The sequence below is a fragment of the Bos indicus genome, chromosome 7 (genome assembly GCF_029378745.1).
Source record: "Bos indicus isolate NIAB-ARS_2022 breed Sahiwal x Tharparkar chromosome 7, NIAB-ARS_B.indTharparkar_mat_pri_1.0, whole genome shotgun sequence".
NCBI lineage: Eukaryota > Metazoa > Chordata > Mammalia > Artiodactyla > Bovidae > Bos > Bos indicus.
Window position 1 is genome coordinate 96,044,804 of NC_091766.1, and position 25,275 is coordinate 96,070,078.

Below are 25,275 nucleotides of genomic sequence, written 5' to 3' on the forward strand. Positions count from 1 at the left end.
TGAATTACCTGTGCTCCTCCAGGTTCTGTCTCCATATGTAATACTGGAATCGACCCACCTTCCCAAGGATGGGCACATAAATGAATTAATAGCTAGCAGGTAGAAAGTTTACACTTACTGGGGTGTTATGTTAGCTCACTGTCTACATACACAGAGACAGATGGATCTTCTCTCTCTTCTCAATGAAGTCGGGAGATCCATACTAGCAGGGTATCAAGAGAACTGATGGCAACAGCTTTTGGGAACCTTGCTTCCTAGTGCAAGAATATATGTAAACAGGGGTATGTGCAAAAATCTACCAGCCACCATTGGTCGAATGGCCAAAGAGACTACAAAAAGCCTTGCAGCGTAACAGACATTCCTAAACTCCTTAGCCCAAGTAGTATTAGATAACAGAATCACTGTAGATTTTCTACTGGCCAAAAAAAGGAAGTGCTTGTACTACTGTTCAGATTATTCAAGACTTCTGGAGAAGTTGAGATGCACCTAGAAAAAAAATTTCCAAATTGCAAAATGGTTACAAGATGTAAGAAAGACTGATCACTTAAATCATCTGTTCAGTTGGTTCCTTTCAGGACTAGGCAATTTTTTCTGCTCTGCTCTACAGATGATTACTATTTTCATAAAATGTGTCATTATTCTTTTCCTAGCTATCAAGTTACTCATGGCATGTATCACTTCTTGCTTCAAGTCTGCTGCCAACAGCACTGTTGAACAACAATTGTACAGCAAACCAAGATGATTGATCAAGTCTCTAATCTACAAAATGTTTCCCCATCAATACATCCTTCTCTGTGCTTGTCGGGCTTCCCAGGTGGCTCAGTAGAATCTGAGCCTGCAAGTGGAGGAGATACAGGTTCTGTCCCTGGGTCTAGAAGATCCCCTGGAGGAAGGCATGGCTACCTACTCCAGTATTCTTACCTGGAAAATCTCGCACAGAGGAGCCTGGTGGGCTACAGTCCATGGGGTTGCAAAGAGTGGGACATGACTTAGCAACTGAGCATGCTTGTTTATGATATTTGATTAATTTACTCAGTTCTAAATTTCCATGATAAGAGAAAGTGAAAGTCACTCAGTTGTGTCCAACTCTTTGTGACCCTGGACTATACACTCCATGGAATTCTCTAGGCCAGAATACTGGAGTGGGTAGCCTTTCCCTTCTCCAGGGAATCTTCCCAACCCAGGGATCAAACCCAGGTCTCCCGCATAGCAGGTGGCTTCTTTACCAGCTGAGCCACAAGAGAAGCCCAAGAATACTGGAGTGGGTAGCCTATCCCTTTTCCAGGGGATCTTCCCGACCCAGGAATCGAAACAGGGTCTCCTGCATTGCAGATGGATTCTACCAACTGAGCTATCAGGAAAGTCCATGATGAGAGAAACAGTTTTATAAAACTGAATGGCTCTTAATTTAAAAGCAGCTTTACAGGGGGGAGTTTATACTCTAATCCTGAATAAATGTTGTATTTTCATACCAGATGAGCCCTCTAATATGGCTCATTTAATGACTTACAGGAAAAATCACATTTCTACATTGAAGGATACTCTGCCTAAATGAAATCTCAGGCAAATAATTCAGCACTGGGATTTCTGGTTTAATCTCTGTTCGTGACTTTACTATTGTTTTTGGCTATATTGATTGTGTTCTATATTACTTATAGAGTGATAATCCCTTGTGCTTTTTGATGTATATTTGCAACTCCAAATAAAATAATAATGTTTAAATGATCTGAAACTATTGATCATATGTATAGTTCTACCTAGGGTAATGGGCACACACAATGCACATATGGGATACAATTGGCATAAATTCTATTGGACATCCTAGAACTGAAAATCCAGTCCCTGGCAAGCATTGTATTATTAATAGTATAATCCCCAGAAGAAAGAAAGAAAAAACTGAACTATTAAGACTCAGCTTAGAGGGACATCATGGATTCATGATGGTAAGAAAACACCCTGGCATCAAGGGACAAAATGTTTGATCACTTAAAACTTTCTATCCAAAGATTCATGCTCCAAAGGGGGGAAATAATGAGGAAAAATCATAAGTTTCTCTATGGCAGGACAATCAAAGTAACTGTCAGAATTGAAACACACATAACATGCCCCCAGTTGTGTCGGCCTTTTCAATACACTGTGTATATCTGTCCCTTCTCCAGGGGATCTTCCTGACCCAGGGATCAAATCCAGATCTCCTGCATTGCAGGCGGATTCTTTACCATGTGAGCCATCAGGGAAGCCCACAGGTTAACCAGACCTCCCCAAGGCAGGAGGACAGAAGCAACCTTGGAGAAACATGATCCCTTTTTCCTAAGGCCAGCATTGTAATTTTTAAGATTAAAATTACTTTTTCATCCTGCACAGCAGGTTGCACTGACCTAAAGGCTTGCTCTGTATGTGCATACCTGATCAAAACATTTCTGATGAACTTTATGTATCACGTTAACCTGTCAGTGTGACTGACAATTCTTTGTCTCAAAAATGTATAAAGTTGCGCCTCTAGCTTCTGACCAGTGGACGAACTCTCAGAGCTTCTGAGAGTCTGTCTCCCAAGTTATAACCACTAGTTTGACTTGAATAAAATTCTTTTTTCTTCTTAGCTTGATTGCTAATTGAATTTTCATTAACACTTCTCTAGTGCAAACCACTTGCTCTAAGCTGGCAATTTAGCAATCTCATCTCTTAGGAAAAAAAAAACTCCCATCTCTATCATTTTGCTCATTTTGTATCATTTCCCTTCTCAAATTCTTATCATTCTTTAAGGCCCAGTTTATACTCCCTCATCTCCTCAAAGCCGTCTTTAAGCCCAGGTATGTTGTAAATTCTGTACTATAAATTCCTAAGGCAAGGATCAAGGGCCTAGACAGTACTGTATTTTTTACTGTAGTCATCTCTACCTCCCTTCCCCAAATTCCAAAACTTAGCAAACTTTCAAAACCGTTTCTTGATCATATAAAAGAAGAAATTAATGAAGGAAGGCCTTCAAATATTTCAAGAGATAGAAAAACTAGTCCTGGTACACTTGCTTCTGCTCGGATGAGTGCTGAGCCCTTAGCCGTGTCTGACTCTATGTGACCCTGTGGACTGCAGCCCACCAGGCTCCTCTGTCCATGGGATTCTCCAGGCAAGAATACTGAAGTGGGTAGCCATTTCCTTCTCCAGGGGAGCTTCGTGACCCAGGGATCGAACCCATGTCTCTGACATTGGCATACAGATTCTTTATCTCTGAGCCGCCAGGGAGGCCCCAATTTTAAGATACAGTGTTCCAAAACACTATTGAAAATTAGGGTAAAAAAAAAACAGAAAACAAAACAGAGAAGCTTACAGATAGTTGCTTCTGGAAAATGTGACTGGAAGAAGGAAGGAGGAGAGAGTGTTTCCATTGCTTATCATTGTGACTTTTCTACTATAAATACTTGATTTTTCTTACCACGTGCATATATCGCCGTGGTTTTTAAAATGTGGAAGCATTCATGCACATTCACACTCAAATGTACAAGATGTATCAAATAGGCACAAGGATTATTTCACTCCCTCAGATCAGATCAGATCAGTCACTCAGTCGTGTCCGACTCTTTGCGACCCCATGAATTGCAGCACGCCAGGCCTCCCTGTCCATCACCAACTCCCAGAGTTCACTCAGACTCACGTCCATCGAGTCAGTGATGCCATCCAGCCATCTCATCCTCTGTCGTCCCTTTCTCCTCTTGCCCCCGATCCCTCCCAGCATCAGAGTCTTTTCCAATGAGTCAACTCTTCCCATGAGGTGGCCAAAGTACTGGAGTTTCAGCTTTAGCATCATTCCTTCCAAAGAAATCCCAGGGCTGATCTCCTTCAGAATGGACTGGTTGGATCTCCTTGCAGTCCAAGGGACTCTCAAGAGTCTTCTCCAACACCACAGTTCAAAAGCATCGATTCTTCGGTGCTCAGCCTTCTTCACAGTCCAACTCTCACACCCATACATGACCACAGGAAAAACCATAGCCGTGACTAGACGGACCTTTGTTGGCAAAGTAATATCTCTGCTTTTGAATATGCTCTCTAGGTTGGTCATAACTTTCCTTCCACGGAGTAAGCGTCTTTTAATTTCATGGCTGCAGTCACCATCTGCAGTGATTTTGGAGCCCAGAAAAATAAAGTCTGACACTGTTTCCACTGTTTCCCCATCTATTTCCCATGAAGTGGTGGGACCGGATGCCATGATCTTCGTTTTCTGAATGTTGAGCTTTAAGCCAACTTTTTCACTCTCCTCTTTCACTTGCATCAAGAGGCTTTTTAGTTCCTCTTCACTTTCTGCCATAAGGGTGGTGTCATCTGCATATCTGAGGTTATTGAGATTTCTCCCTGCAATCTTGATTCCAGCTTGTGTTTCTTCCAGTCCAGCATTTCTCATGATGTACTCTGCATATAAGTTAAATAAACAGGGTAACAATATACAGCCTTGCCGAACTCCTTTTCCTACTTGGAACCAGTCTGTTGTTCCATGTCCAGTTCTAACTGTTGCTTCCTGACCTGCATACAAATTTCTCAAGAGGCAGATCAGGTGGTCTGGTATTCCCATCTCTTTCAGAATTTTCCACAGTTGATTGTGATCCACATAGTCAAAGGCCTTGGCATAGTCAATAAAGCAGAAATAGATGTTTTTCTGGAACTCTCTTGCTTTTTCTATGATCCAGCAGATGTTGGCAATTTGATCTCTGGTTTCTCTGCCTTTTCTAAAACCAGCTTGAACATCAGGAAGTTCACGGTTCACATATTGCTGAAGCCTGGCCTGGAGAATTTTGAGCATTACTTTACTAGCGTGTGAGATGAGTGCAATTGTGCAGTAGTTTGAGCATTCTTTGGCATTGCCTTTCTTTGGGATTGGAATGAAAACTGACCTTTTCCAGTCCTGTGGCCACTGCTGAGTTGTCCAAATTTGCTGGCTTATTGAGTGCAGCACTTTCACAGCATCATCTTTCAGGATTTGGAATAGCTCAACTGGAATTCCATCACCTCCACTAGCTTTGGATGAACCTCATACAGCATTTTGCCAAAATGTAAACACAGTAAGCACCTGTTAAATAATGTTGCCACCCTCGTTTGTATTTTAGTAAGGTTTGACACTGTTATTTGACACTGTTACCTTCCAAAGCAATTATGATTGTCTTATTAATATGGTAACTGAGCTAAACATTATTTAACTTATGCCAAATACATCAGCCTCTGAGTCTTTGTGTTTTCACTTAGATTATCAAACAAATGCTCCTTCTCTCAAAGTAATACTCTGTGTTCTCAGAACTTCAAGGAAAATGAATGCACACTGAAAACGACATGTTTCTCAGTACAAAAAAAAAAAAAGATGATAAAGGTGATAAAGTTTTCAGGTTACTTTGCTACCTTTTGTATGCATCAGTTCAGTTCAGTTCAGTTGCTCAGTCATGTCCGACTCTTTGAGACCCCATGAATTGCAGCACGCCAGGCCTACCTGTCTATCACAAACTCCCGGAGTTCACTCAAACTCATGTCCATCAAGTCAGTAATGCCATCCAGCCATCTCATCCTCTGTCGTCCTCTTCGCCTCCTGCCCCTAATCCCTCCCAGCATCAGAGTCTTTTCCAATGAGTCAACTCTTCGCATGAGGTGGCCAAAGTACTGGAGTTTCAGCTTTAGCATCAGTCCTTCCAATAAACACCCAGGGCTGATCTACTTTAGGATGGACTGGTTGGATCTCCTTGCAGGCCAAGAGACTCTCAAGAGTCTTCTCCAACACCACAGTTCAAAAGCATCAATTCTTTGGCGCTCAGCTTTCTTCATAGTCCAGTTCTCACATCCATACGTGATCACTGGGAAAACCTTAGCCTTGACTAGACGGACCTTTGTTGACAAAGTAATGTCTCTGCTTTTGAATATGCTCTCTAGGTTGGTCATAACTTTCCTTCCAAGGAGTAAGCATCTTTTAATTTCATGGCTGCAATCACCATCTGCCATGATTTTGGAGCCCAGAAAAATAAAGTCTGACACTGTTTCCACTATTTCCCATGAAGTGATGGGACCAGATGCCATGATCTTCGTTTTCTGAATGTTGAGCTTTAAGCCAACTTTTTCACTCTCCTCTTTCACTTTCATCAATAGGCTCTTTAGTTCCTCTTCACTTTCTGCCATAAGAGTGGTGTCATCTGCATATCTGAGGTTATTGATATTTCTCCCGGCAATCTTGATTCCAGCTTGTGCTTCTTCCAGCCCCATGTTTCTCATGATGTACTCTGCATAGAAGTTAAATAAGCAGGATAACCATATACAGCCTTGACGTACTCCTTTTCCTATTTGGAACCAGTTTATTGTTCCATGTCCAGTTCTAACTGTTACTTCCTGACCTGCATACAGGTTTCTCAAGAGGCAGATCAGGTGGTCTGGTATTCCCATCTCTTTCAGAATTTTCTACAGTTTATTGTGATCCACATAGTCAAAGGTTTTGGCATAGTCAGTATGCATCAAGTTGGTACAAATTGCTTGGAAACATTCTAGCAAATGATAAACAGAAATCATATTTCAGGGTTTAAGGTTATTTTTCACAAAATATAATTGTAAAGCGAAATGTTAAAAGTCAATTAATTATAAAAGGGACTTATTGAAGCTCTTATAGGGATACAATGCTTTGAAATGGAATTCTGTTTTCGGTAAGCTATATTATATCTGATCATTTGGATTTGGATGTTTTGAAGATGAAATTTCAGTAGTAACTTCCTTAGAATATTGGAAAGATTTAATAGGTTGTGCAAGAGAACAATATATATTTTTTCAAAGTGATTTACTTAGGTGTAGGCTAAAACTTTAAACATTTTCTTAGCAGTCGTCCAATTCATAGAACCATGTTTGTGTTTAGTGATAATCTCATTGATATACGGGAAACTAGCCTAGTAATTTGAAAGACATTTAGGAAGGAGCAGAGAGCCAAAAACACCAAGAACAAATCCACAAAAGAGAAAGCGTATGCAAGCATGTCACACTCCGAGAGCTTCAAGGACCAAAGAGAGCTGGGTAAGCAGCACCCTGACAAGCACAAGAATCTTTCTCCTTTGCTTCCAGTCACCTGCCTGTGCTGCTGATCATAGGTAAGCAGCACCCTGACAAGCACAAGAATCTTTCTCCTTTGCTTCCAGTCACCTGCCTATGCTGCTGATCATAGGAGAGATCCAGAGAAAAACAGGAGGTGGAAAAAATGAAAGGAAGAACATAAAAGTATTGAAGGCAATGCAAATTAGCTTTTTAATTATTAATACAAGGAGGAGGAAAAAGAGAAGAAAAAGGTAAATTTCTTGTCAACTCTTTTAATATCAAATAAGCTTATCTGGAGATAAAAATAAAAGGTATATTTCTCTCCAGAAGAAAAAGAATCCTGGATTAAAGCTAATATTGTATTTCAGTATTTCACCTTGTTCTCTATTCCCAGAACTCTTTCTATGGGTCTTTTAGGCAATAATTACAAGTACAGCGGGGATGACAAGAGTGTGGTCCCTGAGATAATGCTGGTCTTCGTGCCTTGAACTAACATGTGACCTCCTCAATCCTCCTTATTATCTTCAAAACAAGTGAAATTCTTATCCAAATAGTGGAAAAGGTCTCTGAATATTCTTGCAGACACAGGAAAAATCATTCAAGATCTGCAATTTGTAGAAAACTTTCTACTTAAAAAGTGTGGTTAAAGCACCCAACCAGGACAGGTTTGAAGGGAGGTCCAATTCTTTCATTTCTAATGTCCCCACAGATATAAAGAAAGCTAGAATTCCAAAGCACAGTTATTCACGTATCCAAATTATGTTTAGTAGTAGACTCCTGTAAGTTTTGATCCCTAGTTCTCAACCTCACATGTCAAAAATCCAAGCCTATAAATCTGATTATCTTGGGTCTGGGTTGTACACTAGATGAATGCGTCTAATTGTTTTTAGGATTGTGTGATTTCCCTAGGATGTATGCTTGCCTGAAGGGTCAGCAAGCACGATGAATGATCCTCTGCAGTTATAATTGTCACCACTAGGTGAAGCTACCGCTGCTTTTGGTCTCCTCTGGAGAATTTGTTGGTTGGCTACTGGATGACATTGATGTGAAATTTAGGGTTGCTTTGTTCTGAGAGCAAGGTGACAAGACTATTTGGCTAATTTCAGTAAGTTCAAAGGGCTAAGTATTGAAGTACACATAAATGGCCTTAACACTAACACATGACTTCTCTGTTAGATAAATTTATTTAAAAAAATAAATAAATTTTCCTACTCTACATTCCCTACTCTACACTGACTAGTTTTATACCAATTACTAATTTGAGGGATGTATAAACAAGATATATCAGTAGAAAGAGCTAACTTCTAATTCCTCTTGGATAAAACAGAATTTGCTCACTTAACATAATTTGAAAAGTGTAACCATAAGCCCACTCACTTTTACGTCGTTTACAGATTTACTAGAGGGAACAGGTAGACTGAGAATTCCCATAAAAGAAGGTGGCAGGAGCAATCCAGCTGCAAGAAGGACTGAGGGCAGGGTATTTGTAGCTGCAATGGCATATGAAGGACATGGTTACCTGATTTTCTGGAGAGTTCAGAGAGAGAGCTGAAGGAGGTGATGAGCGTTGAGTTGGGAAAGACTAAACTTGACTGGGATAAAAACTACTGTCTTCCGACCATCAACTTTGGGGAGCTATTATAAAGTAATCAGACAGCTAGTCAGATTGAAACAGTTCTGGTAAATGAGGATGGTATCCAAGTAAAAGTTCTTGTAAGAGCCTTTCTGAGACTTAGGGAAGTTGTGGGAGTGGGCCGGGAGGGACCAACCTCCTCCCACTGAAGACAACAATAACACTGACAAAATCTATGAAAACATCTTTAAAGCATCAGAGACTAAGAATTACCAAGCTAAGATTCACACACACACAAACCCTGTACCGCCTGGCATCCAAAATAAAGCAAACTCCTTCCCATCAGCCTGGGCTCTTTATGGGCATTTGAGCGGTGAGCAGCCAGGCCCCATTTTCGGTTACCCTGGGACACAGTGTGATACTTTCGGATCTTGCCTTTAAGATTTGTTCCAGGGGGACTTCCCTGGTGGTGCACTGGATAACCATCAGCCATGGGACTTGATCCCAGGTAGGGGAAGATCCCACTTGCAGCCGAGCTACTGAGCATGAGAACCACAACTCCTGAAACCCGTGTGCCTAGAGCCCTGTGCCCCCAAGAGAGTAGCTCCCCGCCCCCCACCACAACCAGAGAAAACCCTCCCGCGGCAATGAAGACCAGGGGCAACCAAAAATTAATTTTAAAAAAAATGATTTGTTTGATGGGACCGAAGCAGGGCTTTGTCTAGAGCTAACTGCTCCCCGGAGAAGGCGATGGCACCCCACTCCAGTACTCTTGCCTGGAAAATCCCATGGACGGAGGAGCCTGGTGGGCTGCAGTCCATGGGGTCGCTCAGAGTCAGACATGACTGAGCGAGTTCACTTTCACTTTTCACTTTCATGCATTGGAGAAGGAAATGGCAACCCACTCCAGTGTTCTTGCCCGGAGAATCCCAGGGACAGAGGATCCTGGTGGGCTGCCGTCTACGGGGTCGCACAGAGTCGGACACGACTGAAGCGACGCAGCAGCAGCAGCAACTGCTCCCCACTGCTGAGACAAGACCCTTCTGGGTACTTTACCTGCGGGCCCCGCAGATCTTGAGGTTCTCCAGTTTGACCGGTGGATGCAGGTCCTTCCGCTCCCCAAGCTCTGGGCTGGAGCGGCGTATGAGCCGCAGCCTGTGCTCTTTTTCTAGTGGCTCAGCCTCGGACTCTCTTTTCCGCACATGTTTGTGCAGCTCAGTGATCAGCTGAATACTCAAAAGGAGCGGGTCTCCCAAGTGCTGGCTCTCTCCCTTCCTCCCTCTCGTTGCCTCAGTCTCTGTCTCTCTCCTCTCCTCTCTCCGTCTCTCTGTCCTCTGTCTGGTCTGTCTCTCTCCTCTCCTCTCCTCTCTCCGTCTCTCTCTCCAGCTCTGTCCTCTCTGGATCCGTCCTGTGAACTCTCCTCTCCTCGGCCTCCCACACCCAGCTGCTCTCCCTCTACCTAAAAGTTCCTCGGGCCCTGCCGCGGGCTTCCCTCTCTGCACAGCGCGAGGAACCTGCCTCAAGGCGCTGAGCTGGGACAGTTGCGGCCCTGAACGCCTTTCTGTGCACCTTTTGGGGATCGCTGCCTGCACTTACCTGAAAACTGTCTTTTATCCATTTTGGGGGTGGGGGTGAGGTGGTGTTTAAAGTGAGAGGGTAAATCCATGTCCCTACTCGTTAAAGGCCAGAGTAGAAGTTCTTATAAACTTTTAAGTCTTTTTAGTAATGGGAAGCCAAGCAATATTCATTGACATCAATTGGTTTTATCAGTTGGAAGCATAAAATTTTCCTTTCAAAATAAAGTATGTAACAAGCACAGAATCACTGGCTTATTTTGCAACATTGTTCTTGTTTGAAAATGTATGGTCAGTTATTTAGATAATCTTTCACTTCTGGAAAATGCCAGAAGGACCAGAAATTTTCACTTGTTTATTCAATAAAAATTTAAAATGTGGGTACAGTCACCCATCGGCACACCTGGGGCTTTGGTTCCAGGAGCCCCACAAGCACCAAGACCCCGCAGTGCTCAAGTCCCTGCTATGAAATAGTATCACAAAGACCACAGTCAGCCCCCAGGACCTGCAGGCTTCGCATCCAGGCACTCACCCACCTGTGTATCATTCATGATTCAAAGTCAGGTTTGCTTAATTTGTGTTCTACTTCAGCAACACAAGATTGTTTTTATTGTTGCAGCCTTCTGTTGTTGTGTAAATGTGTGTAAGACTTAACTAAAGCTCTACATTTTTGAAAAACCGTCTATCAGTTACTGACTTAAAATTCTACCATTATGCTCATTTAATTTTCTGCTGACGCTGAATTTTAAAAAAACTATAAAATGTTTTCACGATAAAATGTACCACCTTGTATTTTGCATAGACCCTCGGTCTTTGTGGTATCAGAAACCTTTTTTTCTTTATTAAAGCTTTTAAAACCATGTTATAGATTCTGACGTCATTTTATTTGAAGTTGTACAGAGACATAGCAATAATTCCATGAAGTGCTTTCAACAGAGTTTTAGAGATCCTTTTGAAAAGAAGTGAGAGGCGGAGAAGAGGAAGTGGTTTTAAACCCGTAGGTTGGCGGGTGTTCAGCGTGATACCATCTACCCTGGACATATGCAGAGCTGTGTTCAGGGGAGGAAATTCAATGGCAGAAAGCAAGGAGGAGATTCAGGGACATCGCATTTGTCAGGAGGCCATTTATCATTTCATTTATCCTGAACTCTCCCCACCTGCAACACAGGCAGCACTAGAAAATAATCTTTAAGGCATCTGGGTGTCTGAAATAGTGTCCAGCTAGCTTCATTTGCTGATTTTTCACCTTGCAGCCCTGTAGAAGGGACAGTCTGGACACAGGTCTAGGGAGAAAGCTGAGGATGTCTGAAGGTAACAACAAAAGGCAAATAAAAATTTGATTATAATGTGGAACCTGGAATAAACATTGCATAATATCCTTAACAATTCAGCAACATGGGAGTATTTGTTACCTTTCATTTGCCTCAAGGGCAGCACTTTACTACAACCCAACAGAATCACTGGTTATTGTTATTAAGGTAGCTGATACATGTCAACAAGTTTAAAGTTTATTTTATAAAACATTTATAAACTGTCTTCCACATTACCTCAAATTGATTCCAATAGACAATGCATGCATGCATGCTAAGTCGCTTCAGTCGTGTCCGACTCCGTGTGACCCCATAGACAGCAGCCCACCAGGCTCCTCTGTCCTCAGGATTCCCCAGGCAAGAACACTGGAGTGGGTTGCCATTTCCTTCTCCAAATAGACAATAATCCTATGTAATAATTAGGAAAGTATTCATGCCTCTAATTTGGAAAAGAAATGATTTATTTTCAGAAGATGGCTTTAAGTCCAATTCTCTTGATTCTAGGTCAAGTTTGTAATTAAAAATTTGGGTCACTATGATTCTAAATCTATTGGGGATACCCTAAGGGGATAGAAATAGCTGTGATTTTCATAAGAAAGATTTCCATTAAAATTAATTAAAAAAAAAAAAAAACTTTGAGCATTTTGAAAAATAAGTGTTTCACCTTTTTGGAAACTTCGACTCACTCACTCTCGCCAGTTTGTTGAGGGCCTCTGCAGTGCGCAATGCTCTGAGAGGTGCTGGAGAGGGGTGCAGGCATAGTGCTTGCCCCCAGGCTTCTTCAGGAGTTGATAGTTTAAGGAAGGACGTGAAGAACAAGCGTCAGAGTGTGAAGTAAGTGCCAATGGAACTGACTCAACAAATGCCTGCAGTTAGGGACTGGAATGGAAGCACGTGTCACTTTCAAGGTGACTTCCTGGAGGAGGCATTTGCCTGGCAATGAGAAGTTTACACAGGGGACATTGAGAAAGACGAACTACTCCCAGTGGCAGCCTCAGTAAAGGTGAGGGAACACTGGGTTCGCGCAGAAATGGAAAGTTCCCTGATTTGCCTGAAACAAGGGGCATGCATAGGGCAATCTAGAAAGAAAAAACAAAAAGTATTGCAAATGCGCTCACCTGTTCAGCAGATATTTATATGTGTTTCCTGAAGGTCTCATACACCAGGCTCTGCTCTAGGCTCCAGGTGTTAAGAGGCAAGCAGAGCAGACAAACTCCCTGCCAGCAAGGAGCACTTGTTTTAGAGGCATGCTGCTGCCAAGCTGTGCTCCGTTGTGTCTGACTCTTTGCGACCCTATGGTCTGTAGCTCGCCAGACTCCTCTGTCCATGGGATTCACCAGGGAAGAATTCTGGGGTGAGTTGCATTTCCTCCTCCATGGGATCTTACTGACCCAGGGACTGAACCCAGGTCTCCCGCATCTCTGGCATTGCAGGTGGATTCTTTACTGCTGAGCCAGGTGGGAAGCCCATGTTCTTCTAGTAGGGAGACAAATAAAAAAAATAAATCAATACATAGTTACTCAGGAATTGATAAATGCTAAGGAATAAAAGAGCAAGCTAATGGATAGACACTGGATGGTGGCAGGGGTGGATTGAAGACTGCTCCTCTTTTTAGAGCCAAAAAGGAGAGTCTCTGAGCAAGAGACAGATCAGAAGACCAGAAGGAAGTGGCATGTGAATTCTATGCAGCAAACACTCAAAGCTTATTCTCTTATCAGGAAATTAAAGGATTAGAAACCCTTTTTGGTGAGAAATAGTTTTAAATAATACACTATGAAGTCACCTGGACCCTACTCATCTTCCTCTTCTGGAACTCAGTAGCTCAATCTGACAGCCTCTTCTCTCCATTCTCTGTCATCACTCCCATTCTCACAGGTAGGGGAGAGTTCTGAGCGCACACAGACACACACGACTGGGCTGGGTCTGGTGACAAAGTCACAGAACCACTCCCAGCTTGCTACACTTCCTCATCCCCCTTCCCCCACTGCAAAATGAGACTTCCGAGAACTGGCACCAAGGGCCAGTTCACCCCAGTCTTCCCTGTGGCTCAGATGGTAAAGAATCCGCCTGCAATGAAGGAGACCCAGGTTCCATCCCTGGGTCGGGAAGATCCCCTGGAGCAGGGAATGGCAACCCACTCCAGTAATCTTGCCTGGAGAATCCCACAGACGAAGGAGCCTGGTGGGCTACAGTCCGTGGGGTCGCAGAGTCAGACACGACTCAGTGACTAACACTTACCCCAGTCACCTGTTTCCATCCTCCACCCTGCCCCGTGGTACCCCTTTAACCACAGGAGATTCCACTCTGAGGGATTCCGTTCAGGCCTGTGCTTCTGGCCCCAAGTATAGGCCACCTCCTTGGTTTTGCTCCTTCTGCTTTATTAGGGTTGGAATGATAAAATATAAAAAGAGGAAAGAAATGAAGGCTTGAGAGCTAAGTAGGATTTAACCATGGCAGGATTTGAATGTCAAACCAAAGCACAGGTTACATCAGAGATGCACCATGGAGAAGGCATGAAAACCAGTGTGTGAAGGAGGCCTAAGGACAATAGGAGCCAAGCCTGTTACATTTCACGTGAGAAAACGTGTGTGTGTGTGTGTGTGGCCCTCTAACGTACTAGGATCTAAACAAAACCCCAGACAAGCCTTGTAAGAGGTCCGGTGGCCTTTAGGCTGCCAGAGGGCCACGCACTGTCTCTACACGGGAACTGCCCCTGTGTGTAAACAGGCGAAGAACCCATGGAAAGGTTAGGCACAGGAGCGTGGCGTGATCAAGTGAGTGTGTGAGTGTGAGTGCGTGAGAGTCGCTCAGTCGTGTCCGACTCTTTTCGACCCCATAGAAGGCAGCCCACCCGGCTCTTCTGTCCATGGAATTCTCCAGGCAAGAAGACTGGAGTGGGTTGCCATTTCCTTCTCCACATGGCATGATCAAGCAGTGTCTGAAATAATCTGCTGCCCAGCACCATATGAGTGGACTCCAAGGACATGTCTCGAAAAGCAGCAAATCTTGTTTGAAGGCCATTGTGAGGAGTGATGAGGGCATGGTCTGCTTTCATGATTGTGGAGAACAATTTTTTATGTTGGATACAAAAAGATTAAGAAGGAAGAATCAACAGAAGTTGGTAGCAAACCAGAGTGGAGCAGAATCAAAACAGCGATACGGTCCAAATCATCGACAGCGGCGGAAGACATGAAGCAGATGAAGCTAAAGCAAAAGGCTGCAGTCTGGGGAAAGAGGACAACGTGTGAGTTGTTAGCAGAACATCCGTGCCAAGGCCGTCCACCGGGCTGTTGGAATTGCAGCAGCAGAACCTGGAAGGAGAGACTGGGAGAGAGAAAGGTGGGATGGTTGAGGGTAAATGAGAAAACTCCTTAATGAACATATTCTCTGAGGGAAAGAGTAAAGTGAGACAAGAGCAGAGAACAGAGGCTTTTTCTCTGTGGAAGGCCCATACACAGGGTGGAGAGGAAGAGAAGACTCATGAAAGATGGGGAGACGTGAAGGTAGGACACAGCCCCTTTATGCCCAGGAGGCAGGCAGTTTACAGACGGAGGGAAGGGGGTCTAGCCCCTCTGTTAAAGGCCATTAAACCTGGCTGGGAGTTACCCTTTCCAAGTGGCTGGACCAAAGTCAGATTTGTTATCTTTTCCAAGTGGCTGGACAAAGGTCAGATTTCACGGTAATATGGTATGGAGAATTTAACTGAGAACGCAGAGTCAGTCCGGCTCTCCTGCCCCACACTCTCACAGCCTCATACCTTATGTTCTGTAAACAGCAGTATTGCTGACCTTGGTAGCAATGGGCCTGCATGCCCCTTTGGCCACTGGCCACTTTTGTCTGTGTTAGTATACCAACGTTCTTTGAAAACTCGCTGTTGCTGCTGCTACTTCTGCTGCCTGGAGAAAATAAACATGTGTGCAGTCCCCACAGCTCCTGGGTCTTCTTCCAACTTCCCCGGTCATGCCTTATCTACCCTGGGTTCAGTGAAGAGTGAGAGTGGCAAGACATAGGGACACAGCACGGGGAGGAATTCAATATGGTGTCTTAAAATAACCCAGCATCAAAATAAAACAAAGCTAGGTTCTGAAGGTTTTGCACCTGGGGACACGGGGGTGGGGAAGATAAAACAGCAGGAGCAGCAGCCGCTGGGGTGTTGGAGTCCTATCTGGCCTTGCCGTGGTCTGGCTTTTACTCTGAAGCTGCTTGTTCATTGCAGTTACGCAAAGTTCTGAATCCTACCGGAACAGAAAGTGAAAGCAGAAATAAGTTCCCCTCCATTCAAATCTGCAACGACGTGGATTGAGGTAACACAGCAACATTTCTCTTGAATCTGTCTTAAAATCCTCATCTTTCAGTGAGAATAATGACCTGAACTGAAGGTATAAAACTTCTGTGTTGAGGGGCTCTTGTAATCTAAGCCGGGGATCTGGGGAAGGTGGGTGTATCTGGCACTGCTGTTTTAGGACGAATGTGCAGTTAGGATGAGATTTAAGAATCCATTTGACTGACTCACTCTCTTCTGGAGAGTCTCTTAGCTTTTCCCAAATGTTTGCTGCAGTTCTTGGATCTTCTATCTCCGTGTATTTTGTTCAGTGCAGCAAAGCACCATATAAGGGAAACTCCTCTGACAAATGGGCCGAGAGCTACATTTCAGTCCTGATTCTGCTTCAGACTTCCTGTTGATTCTGGGAGACACACTCACCCTCAGTTTCTTTATCTCACTGAGAACTCGTTCTAGCCAGCCTTTAAAATTCTTACCAGTTCTAAAGTTAAAGGCCACATCAGTAAATATTGAGGCCTTTCTCTCTTCTCTTACCAAAAAAGAAATATAGGTATATATATATACTTTTCCTTTGGTGTGTCTGCTACACGTGGGGGAGAGGCTCCATAATTTAGGCCAGAGAATGTGTTATAATAATCACAATAATTTAATGTTTAACATTCATTACATGCTTTCTGTATGCTAGTTGCTGTGTGTACCAAATTCTTCATGTGAATTATTTCACTTAATTCTCCCAATGTTAGTGTAAATCATTACACTATTTTATAGGTAAGGAAACTGATGCTAAAAAAAAATCAGAAAATTTGCCTAAGATCATTCAGCATAAGTACAATGACGCTAGAATTGGAACCCTTGCACTCTGATTCCCAGGCCTGGGACCTAACAAACAAGTTATTTCATTTTTCAAATCATCAGAAATTCAAGCTAATTGACCAGTTATGGTTTTATGTATCAGAGGCCCTTGGAACATCGGGATTTGGTAGCAATAATTTAATACTTGTCTAAAAAAGAGGGCAGAAGTGTTGTTATTCAACCATATTTAACCGTTATTTTCTTTGCTTCTTCAATAATGTTTGTTGATCTGGATTAATATTGCAAATTGCAGTAACTCTTTGGACAATTAAATCAAGAGAATATGTTACTGATTTGAAAAAAGGAAATGGAAAGAGAGCCATTCGTGGGTTTAAGGTGAAGCAGGGAGGAGGTAAATAGAGGCAAATGTTTTCAACATTTGCCCACATTATTTCATGAGTGTGTCTGGACATCTGAAAGTAAGCTGCACAGGTGTCTCTATTTTGTCTTAATAAGTCACGAAGAATATTTAATATTCTTGGGATACTAGATGTTAATATCTAGATACTACACATGGGGGAGAAGTTCCACAATTTAGGCCATAGAATGTGAGTTATAATAATCACAATAATTTAACGTTTAACATTCATTACATGCTGGGTATAATGAACTAAATACCTAAATTATTTAGTGGTGGGTGTCAGAACTGAATACCTAAACTACAACGTATATTGTTTGTCCTTATTTTATATGTTTTGTAGTGTTACCCTTCTAATGAGAAGAAATTGCCTTAGTTTTATTTACAGAGGCAGTGAGTTCAATTTGATTTGTGTTTTCAAAGGTAGCCTGTGATGAAGACCAAAGTAACTTAACATTAGTTAATAACTTAATAATAACTTAATAATCAATTTGAATATTATAAATCCAAGCTTATTTCCATGGTTTTTGATATATTGGAAATAAACTGAAATAAAAGTTTAGCTTTAACAGTATTCTGTATACCAGCAACTTCACTTGCTCAGTCGTGTCCGACTCTTTGTAACCCCGTGGACTGTAGCCGACCAGGCTTCTTTGTCCATGGGATTCTCCAAGCAAGAAGACTGGAGTGGGTTGCCATTTCCTTCTCCAGGGGATCTTCCCGACCCAGGGATTGAACCCAGGTCTCCCATATTCAGATGCTTTAACCTCTGAGCCACCAGGAAAGTCTCTATAGAATAGGGCCATTCAGCCAACCTTATTTATCAAAAGAGGGGAAATTCAATGCCATTAATGATAGTAATATCTAGTATCCCAAGAATATTGACTATTCTTCATGACTTATTAAGACGAAATAGAGACGGCTGTGCAGTTTACTTTCAGATGTCCAGACACACTCGTGAAATGATGTGGGCAAATGTTAAAAACTCTCAGCATGCAATGATTTTACACACCTACCATCTCTTCGTTGCACAGGAATGCAGAGGGGATTCCACAGATGCAATTTTAAGGCAGAGTCCTTTCATTTGAGTTCTAAAAATGTTTATTTGTAATAACCAGATGATAGCTCACTTTCCACTTTATTTTGTGGAGATTTGGCCTCATTATGACAAAGTAGATTTTCCCCTTTCACATATATCCTTTTGTTGTTTTAAGGTTTTATTTATGAATTGAAATGTTTTTATTTTCATGCTATACATGCTTATTTTTTTTCTTTCTAGATTAAATCTGTTTATTGAAACATATTGTCCGGATCCTGAGTGACCTAACTGGAGCCAACACGGTGCTATGGAGGACTATTAGATTTAGCCTGAACATTTGTCTTCCGGAAAATTGATTTAGTATTCTATTCCTCTATCATGGCTAATTCATGCAGAAAATTAATATTTAATATTTACGTAGTATTTTACTGCTCAGCAGTCATCATGCCCCAAATATGTATTTGTTCTCAGTTCACAAGTTCACCTATTGATCAGTTCAATAAGGACCCCAAGGCTTTTCCAGTAGCCACCAATGGGGAAATATTTCCTTGGCATGAGCTAAGGCTCCCCACTGTGGTCATTCCCCTCCACTATGACCTTCTCATTCACCCAAATCTCACCTCCCTGGACTTCGTTGCATCCGAGAAGATCGAAGTCTTGGTTCGAGATGCTACCCAGTTCATCATCTTGCACAGCAAAGATCTTGAAATCTTAAATGCCTCTCTTCAGTCAGAGGAGGATGTGAGATACAAGAAACCAGGGGAAAACCTAACTGTTTTGAGTTATCCTGCTCATCAGCAAATTGCCCTGCTGGTTCCAGAGAAACTTAGGGCTCACCTGAGATACTCCGTGGCTATTGACTTCCAGGCCAAGCTAGCTGATGGTTTTGAAGGCTTTTATAAAAGCACGTACAGAACTCTTGGTGGTGAAACAAGGTAAGAGGCAGCTCCAATTGTTTACAGTCTTTTGTAATACTTTCCTCATGGGTTATGTCTCTACCAGGAGCAAGCTTCAGTAGCCATTTATGAAAAGTCAAAAAAAACCTGGAAAACTCAGAAGGTGAAGTTCTGCCATTCCTAAAGTAAGTCACAATAAAGATGAAAAGACAGAACGCAGAGGCATAAATTGCTAGAGGAAAAATAACCAACAGGAAAGGCCAGTATTTGACTATGACAAGATTGACATGCTTATCTGCTAGGGGAAATGATCCGTGCAGAGAGAGCTAAAGTATGGAAGGCTTCTCAAAGAGGGTGAGCCTTGATCTGAGACCAAAAGGAAATGTGCGTAAGATTTGGGTTAGGAGGGAGGAAGTGAGATCATGTACTTTGCCCAAAAACAGCATAACTCAGATCCAGGAGGCAGGAACAAGTTAGTTTGGAGAACTGAGAAATATAGTCTATTCCATCAGCTCATACTGAACACATGCTATGTGCCAGCACCATTCCAGGCACTGAGTATATAGTAGCGAGATATAGACGAGGAATTTGGAATAATTTAGCTGAGTGGTCAGAGAAGTTCTTGCTATGGAGGAAGTATACTTAAACTGAGATCTGAACTTTTTTTTTAAAGGAGACAATCCTGAAGACACCTAAGTGCACAGTGTTCCCAGGAAAGGCATCAGCAAGTGCAAAGTCTGTAAGGCAGGAGTAATTCAGAGATGAAGGCCAGTGAGAGTGAGGGAGAGATGTAGAGGAGAGAGAGGTCAGATCATGCAGAGACTTAGAGCCTCTTGTGTTAGGCTTTGACTCAGGGACCATGGGAAGTCATTGGAGAATTCTGATGTGAGGTATGCTTTATAAAGATAACATGTATGTTGATGGTAGATTATAGAGAGGAAAAGGTAGAAGCAAACTCATCTTTCAGGAGGTCGTTGCAGTTGTTCTTGTTCGGGTCAGAAAGGATGTTGGTTTGGACTGGCTGGTAGTGCTTCTTACGAAATGATTGAATTCGGCATTTGTTCCAAAGAAGGGTAAAACGGAATTTGCTGACACTGGTTATGTAAGGCAAGAGGAATCAATGATGCTTCATGGTGGGGGATGACTGACTTGGCTGTCCAGGGCCAGGGTCCATCTCAGGGGTAAAAAGGAGTCTGGTTTTGGTGTTCTCCTCTTTTTTTCGGTTGCTTTCAATTGACAATTTGAGAACCCCCAGTACGATGGCTTTGGCATACAGGGGGAAGGGGGTGTCTTTCTCATGCAACAAGAAATCTGGAAGCAGAGCCTCCCAGGTTTGCTCCAGAGTTAACTAATATTATCCAAGACCTAGACTCCTTTTAACTTTCTGCTTAGCCATCTTTGGTAGATGACTTTCCTCTTAATACAAGATGATTCCTGCACCTCTAGGCATCAAATTCACATTCCAGGCAGGAAAACAGGGAAATGGGAAAGAGAAAAATGCTAAAAGAAACATTCCAGTCGAGTCTGACACCTTTTCCCAAGCTTTCTCATCCAGTAATTTCAACTAGATCAGAACGAGTCATGTGCCCACCAAGCTGCAAGAGAATTTGGAGAAATGATTCTTTTAACCAGAGACATTGTCTTCCTGAACAAAATCAGGATTCTGCTGAAACTGAAGAAGGGGAATGGGTATTGGTAGGTGATTTTAGCAGCTCAGTGTCTCCTGCCACAGTGTCTCCTCTCCCCTTCCTCACCCCAGATGCTTACTGCCCTCTGGGACTCACGCATGCACCCCACAGCCCCCAGCAGTCCACTGAGGACAGCCCGTCCCCAGCCCATTCTTACCCTCCCCCTGGGAATGCATTCCCCTCATTATATCCTCAGTTCTCAGAGGCCTGTTCTCAGGTCTGGCACAGTATTGGATAGGAAAATTATCAACTCCTCACTGAGGCGCCACAGGACTAGTGATGATTTATTTCACTTTCTCAACGGACAAAACCTTCACTTAAAGGAAATACATTTTAAAGATATCATTTAGGGAGACAAGGGAGACCAGTTCAGTTCAGTTGCTCAGTCATGTCTGACTCTTTGCCACCCCATGGACTGCAGCAAGCCAGGCCTCCCTGTCCATCACCAAGGTTTACCCACACTCATGTCCTTTGAGTCGGTGGTGCCATCCAACCATCTCATCCTCTGTCATCCCCTTTTCCTCCCGCCTTCAATCTTTCCCAGCATCAGGATCTTTTCCAGTGAGTCAGCTCTTCACATGAGGTGGCCAAAGTATTGGAGTTTCAGCTTCAACATCAGTCCTTTCAATGAACACTCAGGACTGATCTTCTTTAGGATGGCCTGGTTGGATCTCCTTGCTGTCCAAGGGTCTCTCAAGAGTTTGTTCCAGCACCACGGTTCAAAAGCATCAATTCTTTGGCACTCAGTTTTCTTCACAGTCCAACTCTCACATCCATACATGACTACTGGAAAAACCATAGCCTTGACTAGACAGACCTTTGTTGGCAGAGAGGGTTGTTTTTTAGAGTAGCAGTTTGAAAAGTAACTACTTTCCAGCATGTCTCTCATAATTAACTGAAGGCTATTTCCAACTCGTCCTACGATTATTATGTCAGCTCTCTTCAAACTCAGTTACCTAGTAGGTCTTAACGTGTAAGATGATTTGCAGGACAATGTCAATGGATTTTATGACCTCTCTGTCTCTCTTTTTCTTATTTACACACACATGCGCACACACACACAAGTTAAAATGCAAAAATAATTCAGTCGACAATAATTCTTTGAGAAGCAGGAAGTCCCTACTTTACATGCAGCACTAAAATTAATTGTGTAAATAGCAAAGAAAATCTTAAACTTTTGACTTTTTCAGTGTTAGACTTTCTAAACCAAAATTTCACATTAATAAAAATTATTCCAGGTACTTGGGACTCCTTTAAATGTGTAGGACCTGCTACCAAATCCAAGTAACATCCAGGCCCCAGATAAGACAGTTAGATCCCAGCCTCACTTTTCTGGTCTGAAGTAGGGAATTAAACTGAGGCAAAAATTATCCTAGCAGCTCCTCTTTAGTCCCCTCCTGGTCCTTCTCACCCTTTCTCTGTCCCTTGAGATTTTCTATTCTGCCCTCCTCCTCCAGTGGCAGTATGCTCTCTAGGTTGGCTTCCTAATTAAAGTCTTCAGGTCCAAAGAATAGATTTGTAATTATACCATTTCAAACATCTTCAAAGTGATGGGGTATAGAGGTTTGCCAGGATACCTACCTACCTGTTATAGTCTGAAAACTGGAGCTGCTTTGCTTGCAAGTAGAGAGAGCTAGAAATGTCTAAGTGGAGCTTGGGTCCTCCAGGAGGAACCTTAGCCCAGCTCCTGCCTCTAGTGGGAGGAAAGTTGAAGATGTAGTTTCCATGCAGAGCTGCCCAGGGATGAAGCTAAAGCAGCACCTGGCCTGACTTCTTCCTCTTCCCTGTCCTGCTTCCTCTACTTCTTGTCTCTTGGGCAGCATGTTCTCATAAATCAGGGTCTGCTTCCTGGGAACACAACCTAAGACATCACTCATCTCACAAATATTCAAAGGGCTGATTGAGACCTGCTCAGGCTTATTGATGATACTAAACTACTAACTTCTAGTCAATTTTGAAGTCAAATTGGGTATATCTGTTGAGAGGGTAACAGGCAGGAAGGTCAGGGGTCTCCAAATGGAGGAAATAGGCTTTAAGTGTCAGACATTTTTTTATCTCTCTCTTAAGCAGCAGGAGGAAGCAAACTACAAGTGTGAGTTTTTTCCCCTTCTCTATGCAAATTTAAAAAGAGGTTTCTTTTAAAATTCTGTGTTGCCATAATGACACCTGGTCCCACCTGAACTGTACTTTTCTCACACGTTGAACTCACCAGTGCATTTTTCTTATGGACATGTTTGTCTTAAGCTGTGTTAATGAACTATGTATTTACCCTAGACTCTGTCTTCAAGTTGGTTCCACCTAAGACTCAGAACCGACTTGACAAACCAGTAAGTTTTCCTCATACAATTGCTCTCCTAATCTATGTCAATGAAACCATGTATTTGCTTGGAAACCTGCCTTTCAAGATTTCATGGCCTGGGACGACTCACTTTGTGCCAATGTTATCTCAAAACGCATGTTGTGGGTGAGGCGCCTGGTGTCTCTTTGAGTTTTGACACATTTCCTTTCTCTAATTAGCAGCCTGCTAGTAGCTGTATAACATCCAGCTAAAGACTAGCAGGGGGGCACTCTTTCTGCCCCCTGCTGATGTCTATGTCAGAAGCTTTCTCTATCTCTTTCACACTTTAATAAAACTTTATTACACAAAAACTCTGAGCGTTCAAGCCTCTTCACTGGCCCCAGCTTGAATTCCTCTCCTCCAGAAGCCAAGAATCCCGGCGTCTTTCACGGCTCAGCAGCAACCTTTCACTATCTCAGCAATTTGTCAATACTAGGTAACAATCCTAGTAAAGTCACTTAAGTTCTCAGAGCCTCAATATCCTTATCTGCCATAAATAATGAAGACAGCCATGTAAATGGAGTGCCCGGCACAGTGTGTTATTATGATTGGCAGCTGCTAAAGATGGACACAACTGAACGACTGAACTGAACTGAACTGAAACAAATTTTACCTTCATTTTCTTCAAAAACTAAGAATCACTAAGATTATAGTTTGAGAAATCAAACACATCATTTCCAGGTTTGATAAGCTGTGTTCTGAAGATAAAATTCTTTCCCTTTCTTTTATGATTTCACTTATGTATTCCCACTGGAATGTACTTCTTTTCATAGAACGATTGCAGTAACGGATTTTGAGCCAACCGAGGCACGAATGGCTTTCCCTTGCTTTGATGAACCATTGTTCAAAGCCAACTTTTCAATCAAGATAAGAAGAGAGAGCAGACATATTGCCCTCTCCAACATGCCAAAGGTATTGCCACGTTCAGAAAATTTGGGAAATTGTTCTCAAAATGAACTTTGGTTTTTGCTGTGTTTTAATATTTGCTTTGTTTGCAGGACTTCAGCCATTAATTTGTTCTTACTCCATCTACATATTGCATAATAACTCCAATCCGTCTATATCTTAAAATCATTCTGTTTGGGCATTGTTACATAAGAAACTTTTTGTTTTAAAGAAAGTGATCTATATTTCACTTGTGTTTATATGGAAGCAGTGTTCTTTTAAATCAGTGTTACTTGGCCAGCGATGAAATTCAGAATCACCCAGAACAGCACTTCTCAAACTTTAATGTTCAGATGAATCATCTGAAGATCTTATTAAAATTCAGGTTCTGATTCAGTTGGCCTTGCTGTGAGGCTCAAAATTCTGCCTTTTTATTAATAGCAAGTTCCCAGGTGGTACCACTGCTGCTGATCCAAGCACCACATTTGAAGTAGCAAGGATCTAGAGAATGCTCCATCGGCCCATCCTGCAAATCCTGATCTAGGAGTCTGTGATGGAACTTAGAAATCTTTTTAAGTTCCAAGAGTAGTCCTTAAAATTATTTATGAAAATTGTTTGAAAATCATATGAAAAGCTACAAACTTTTTAATTGAAAGAGACCTCTGAACACTTTTGTTTGGCTCATATTTATGCTCAAAATGCAGAGACTCTGAATGACACAGTAGACCCTTGAGTCTTATTTGATATTTCCTCACTAATGATGTACTTGCCTTTTTTGCTGTTGAACAAAATGTAAAATATTTCTCCATTGCTACCTAGAAAGTTGGATAAAAATAGAGGCCCTCCTGACAGTGCTTCAGGAGGATGAGCTCAGAAGCAGCCAGATCATCATAACCCAGCCAGTGACTCCAGCCCATTTTCCTCTCTGCCCTCTTCAGTGACCGTCTTCTGTGGATAAAGCAGGAGATGAGTCCGTAAGCTAGAAACTGAATTTCCCCCAGATTTCTGTTTAACACTGGAAAAGTTTTTGCTTTGAAATGCTTGCAGAGCAGATCAAGGGGGAAAGTAACACACTCCACATGACATATATCCCACCATTTTTTTTTCATGATCATGCAGACAGCAATTTAATTAGCCTACTCCCTTTCAGGTAAAAAGGATTTGCTGCTTAACTCCAAGTCTTCTTTTTAATGGAATGTTCATTTAAGGGCCATTCAGTCTGTTTCCTGGCAGCTTTTTATTACTATAATTTTTCACATGAATCATCATGGAGGATAAAGTAAAAATACAAATAGTAATGCCTTTTAATTAAAATGTGATGCAAACATAAATTGTCATTTTGTTATATTAGAATTTCAACTTTCTGAAATGTTCAGTGTCTCATATTTAAGAAAAATAAGTGAAAAAATTTTAAATATTTTATATAATCCTTGAACTTTGCA

At 42.2% G+C, this 25,275-nt stretch overlaps 1 protein-coding gene and 1 long non-coding RNA gene across 3 annotated transcripts in view; one reads left to right on the plus strand and one right to left on the minus strand.

Moving 5' to 3' along the window:
- Window positions 1–11,062: 11,062 nt before the first annotated feature.
- On the minus strand, window positions 11,063–13,390 carry LOC139183939 (uncharacterized). The gene is made up of 3 exons (XR_011567423.1): window positions 13,279–13,390; window positions 12,614–12,971; window positions 11,063–11,490 (listed from the first exon to the last, which is right to left on the minus strand). It is a non-coding gene; the product is annotated as an uncharacterized lncRNA (long non-coding RNA).
- A 2,267-nt stretch (window positions 13,391–15,657) lies between these two features.
- The window catches only part of ERAP2 (endoplasmic reticulum aminopeptidase 2), a 52,944-nt gene continuing 43,326 nt past the window's right edge, over window positions 15,658–25,275 (plus strand). Inside the window, exons 1-3 of one of the 2 annotated variants that reach the window (XM_019965455.2) lie at window positions 15,658–15,799; window positions 18,267–18,961; window positions 23,722–23,860. In XM_019965455.2, coding sequence (XP_019821014.2) covers window positions 18,405–18,961; window positions 23,722–23,860 — 696 coding nt within the window. In that variant the 5' untranslated portion in view covers window positions 15,658–15,799; window positions 18,267–18,404. Of the gene's footprint in view, window positions 15,875–18,266; window positions 18,962–23,721; window positions 23,861–25,275 lie in introns of both variants that reach the window. The other variant, XM_019965456.2, reaches the window with a different exon arrangement.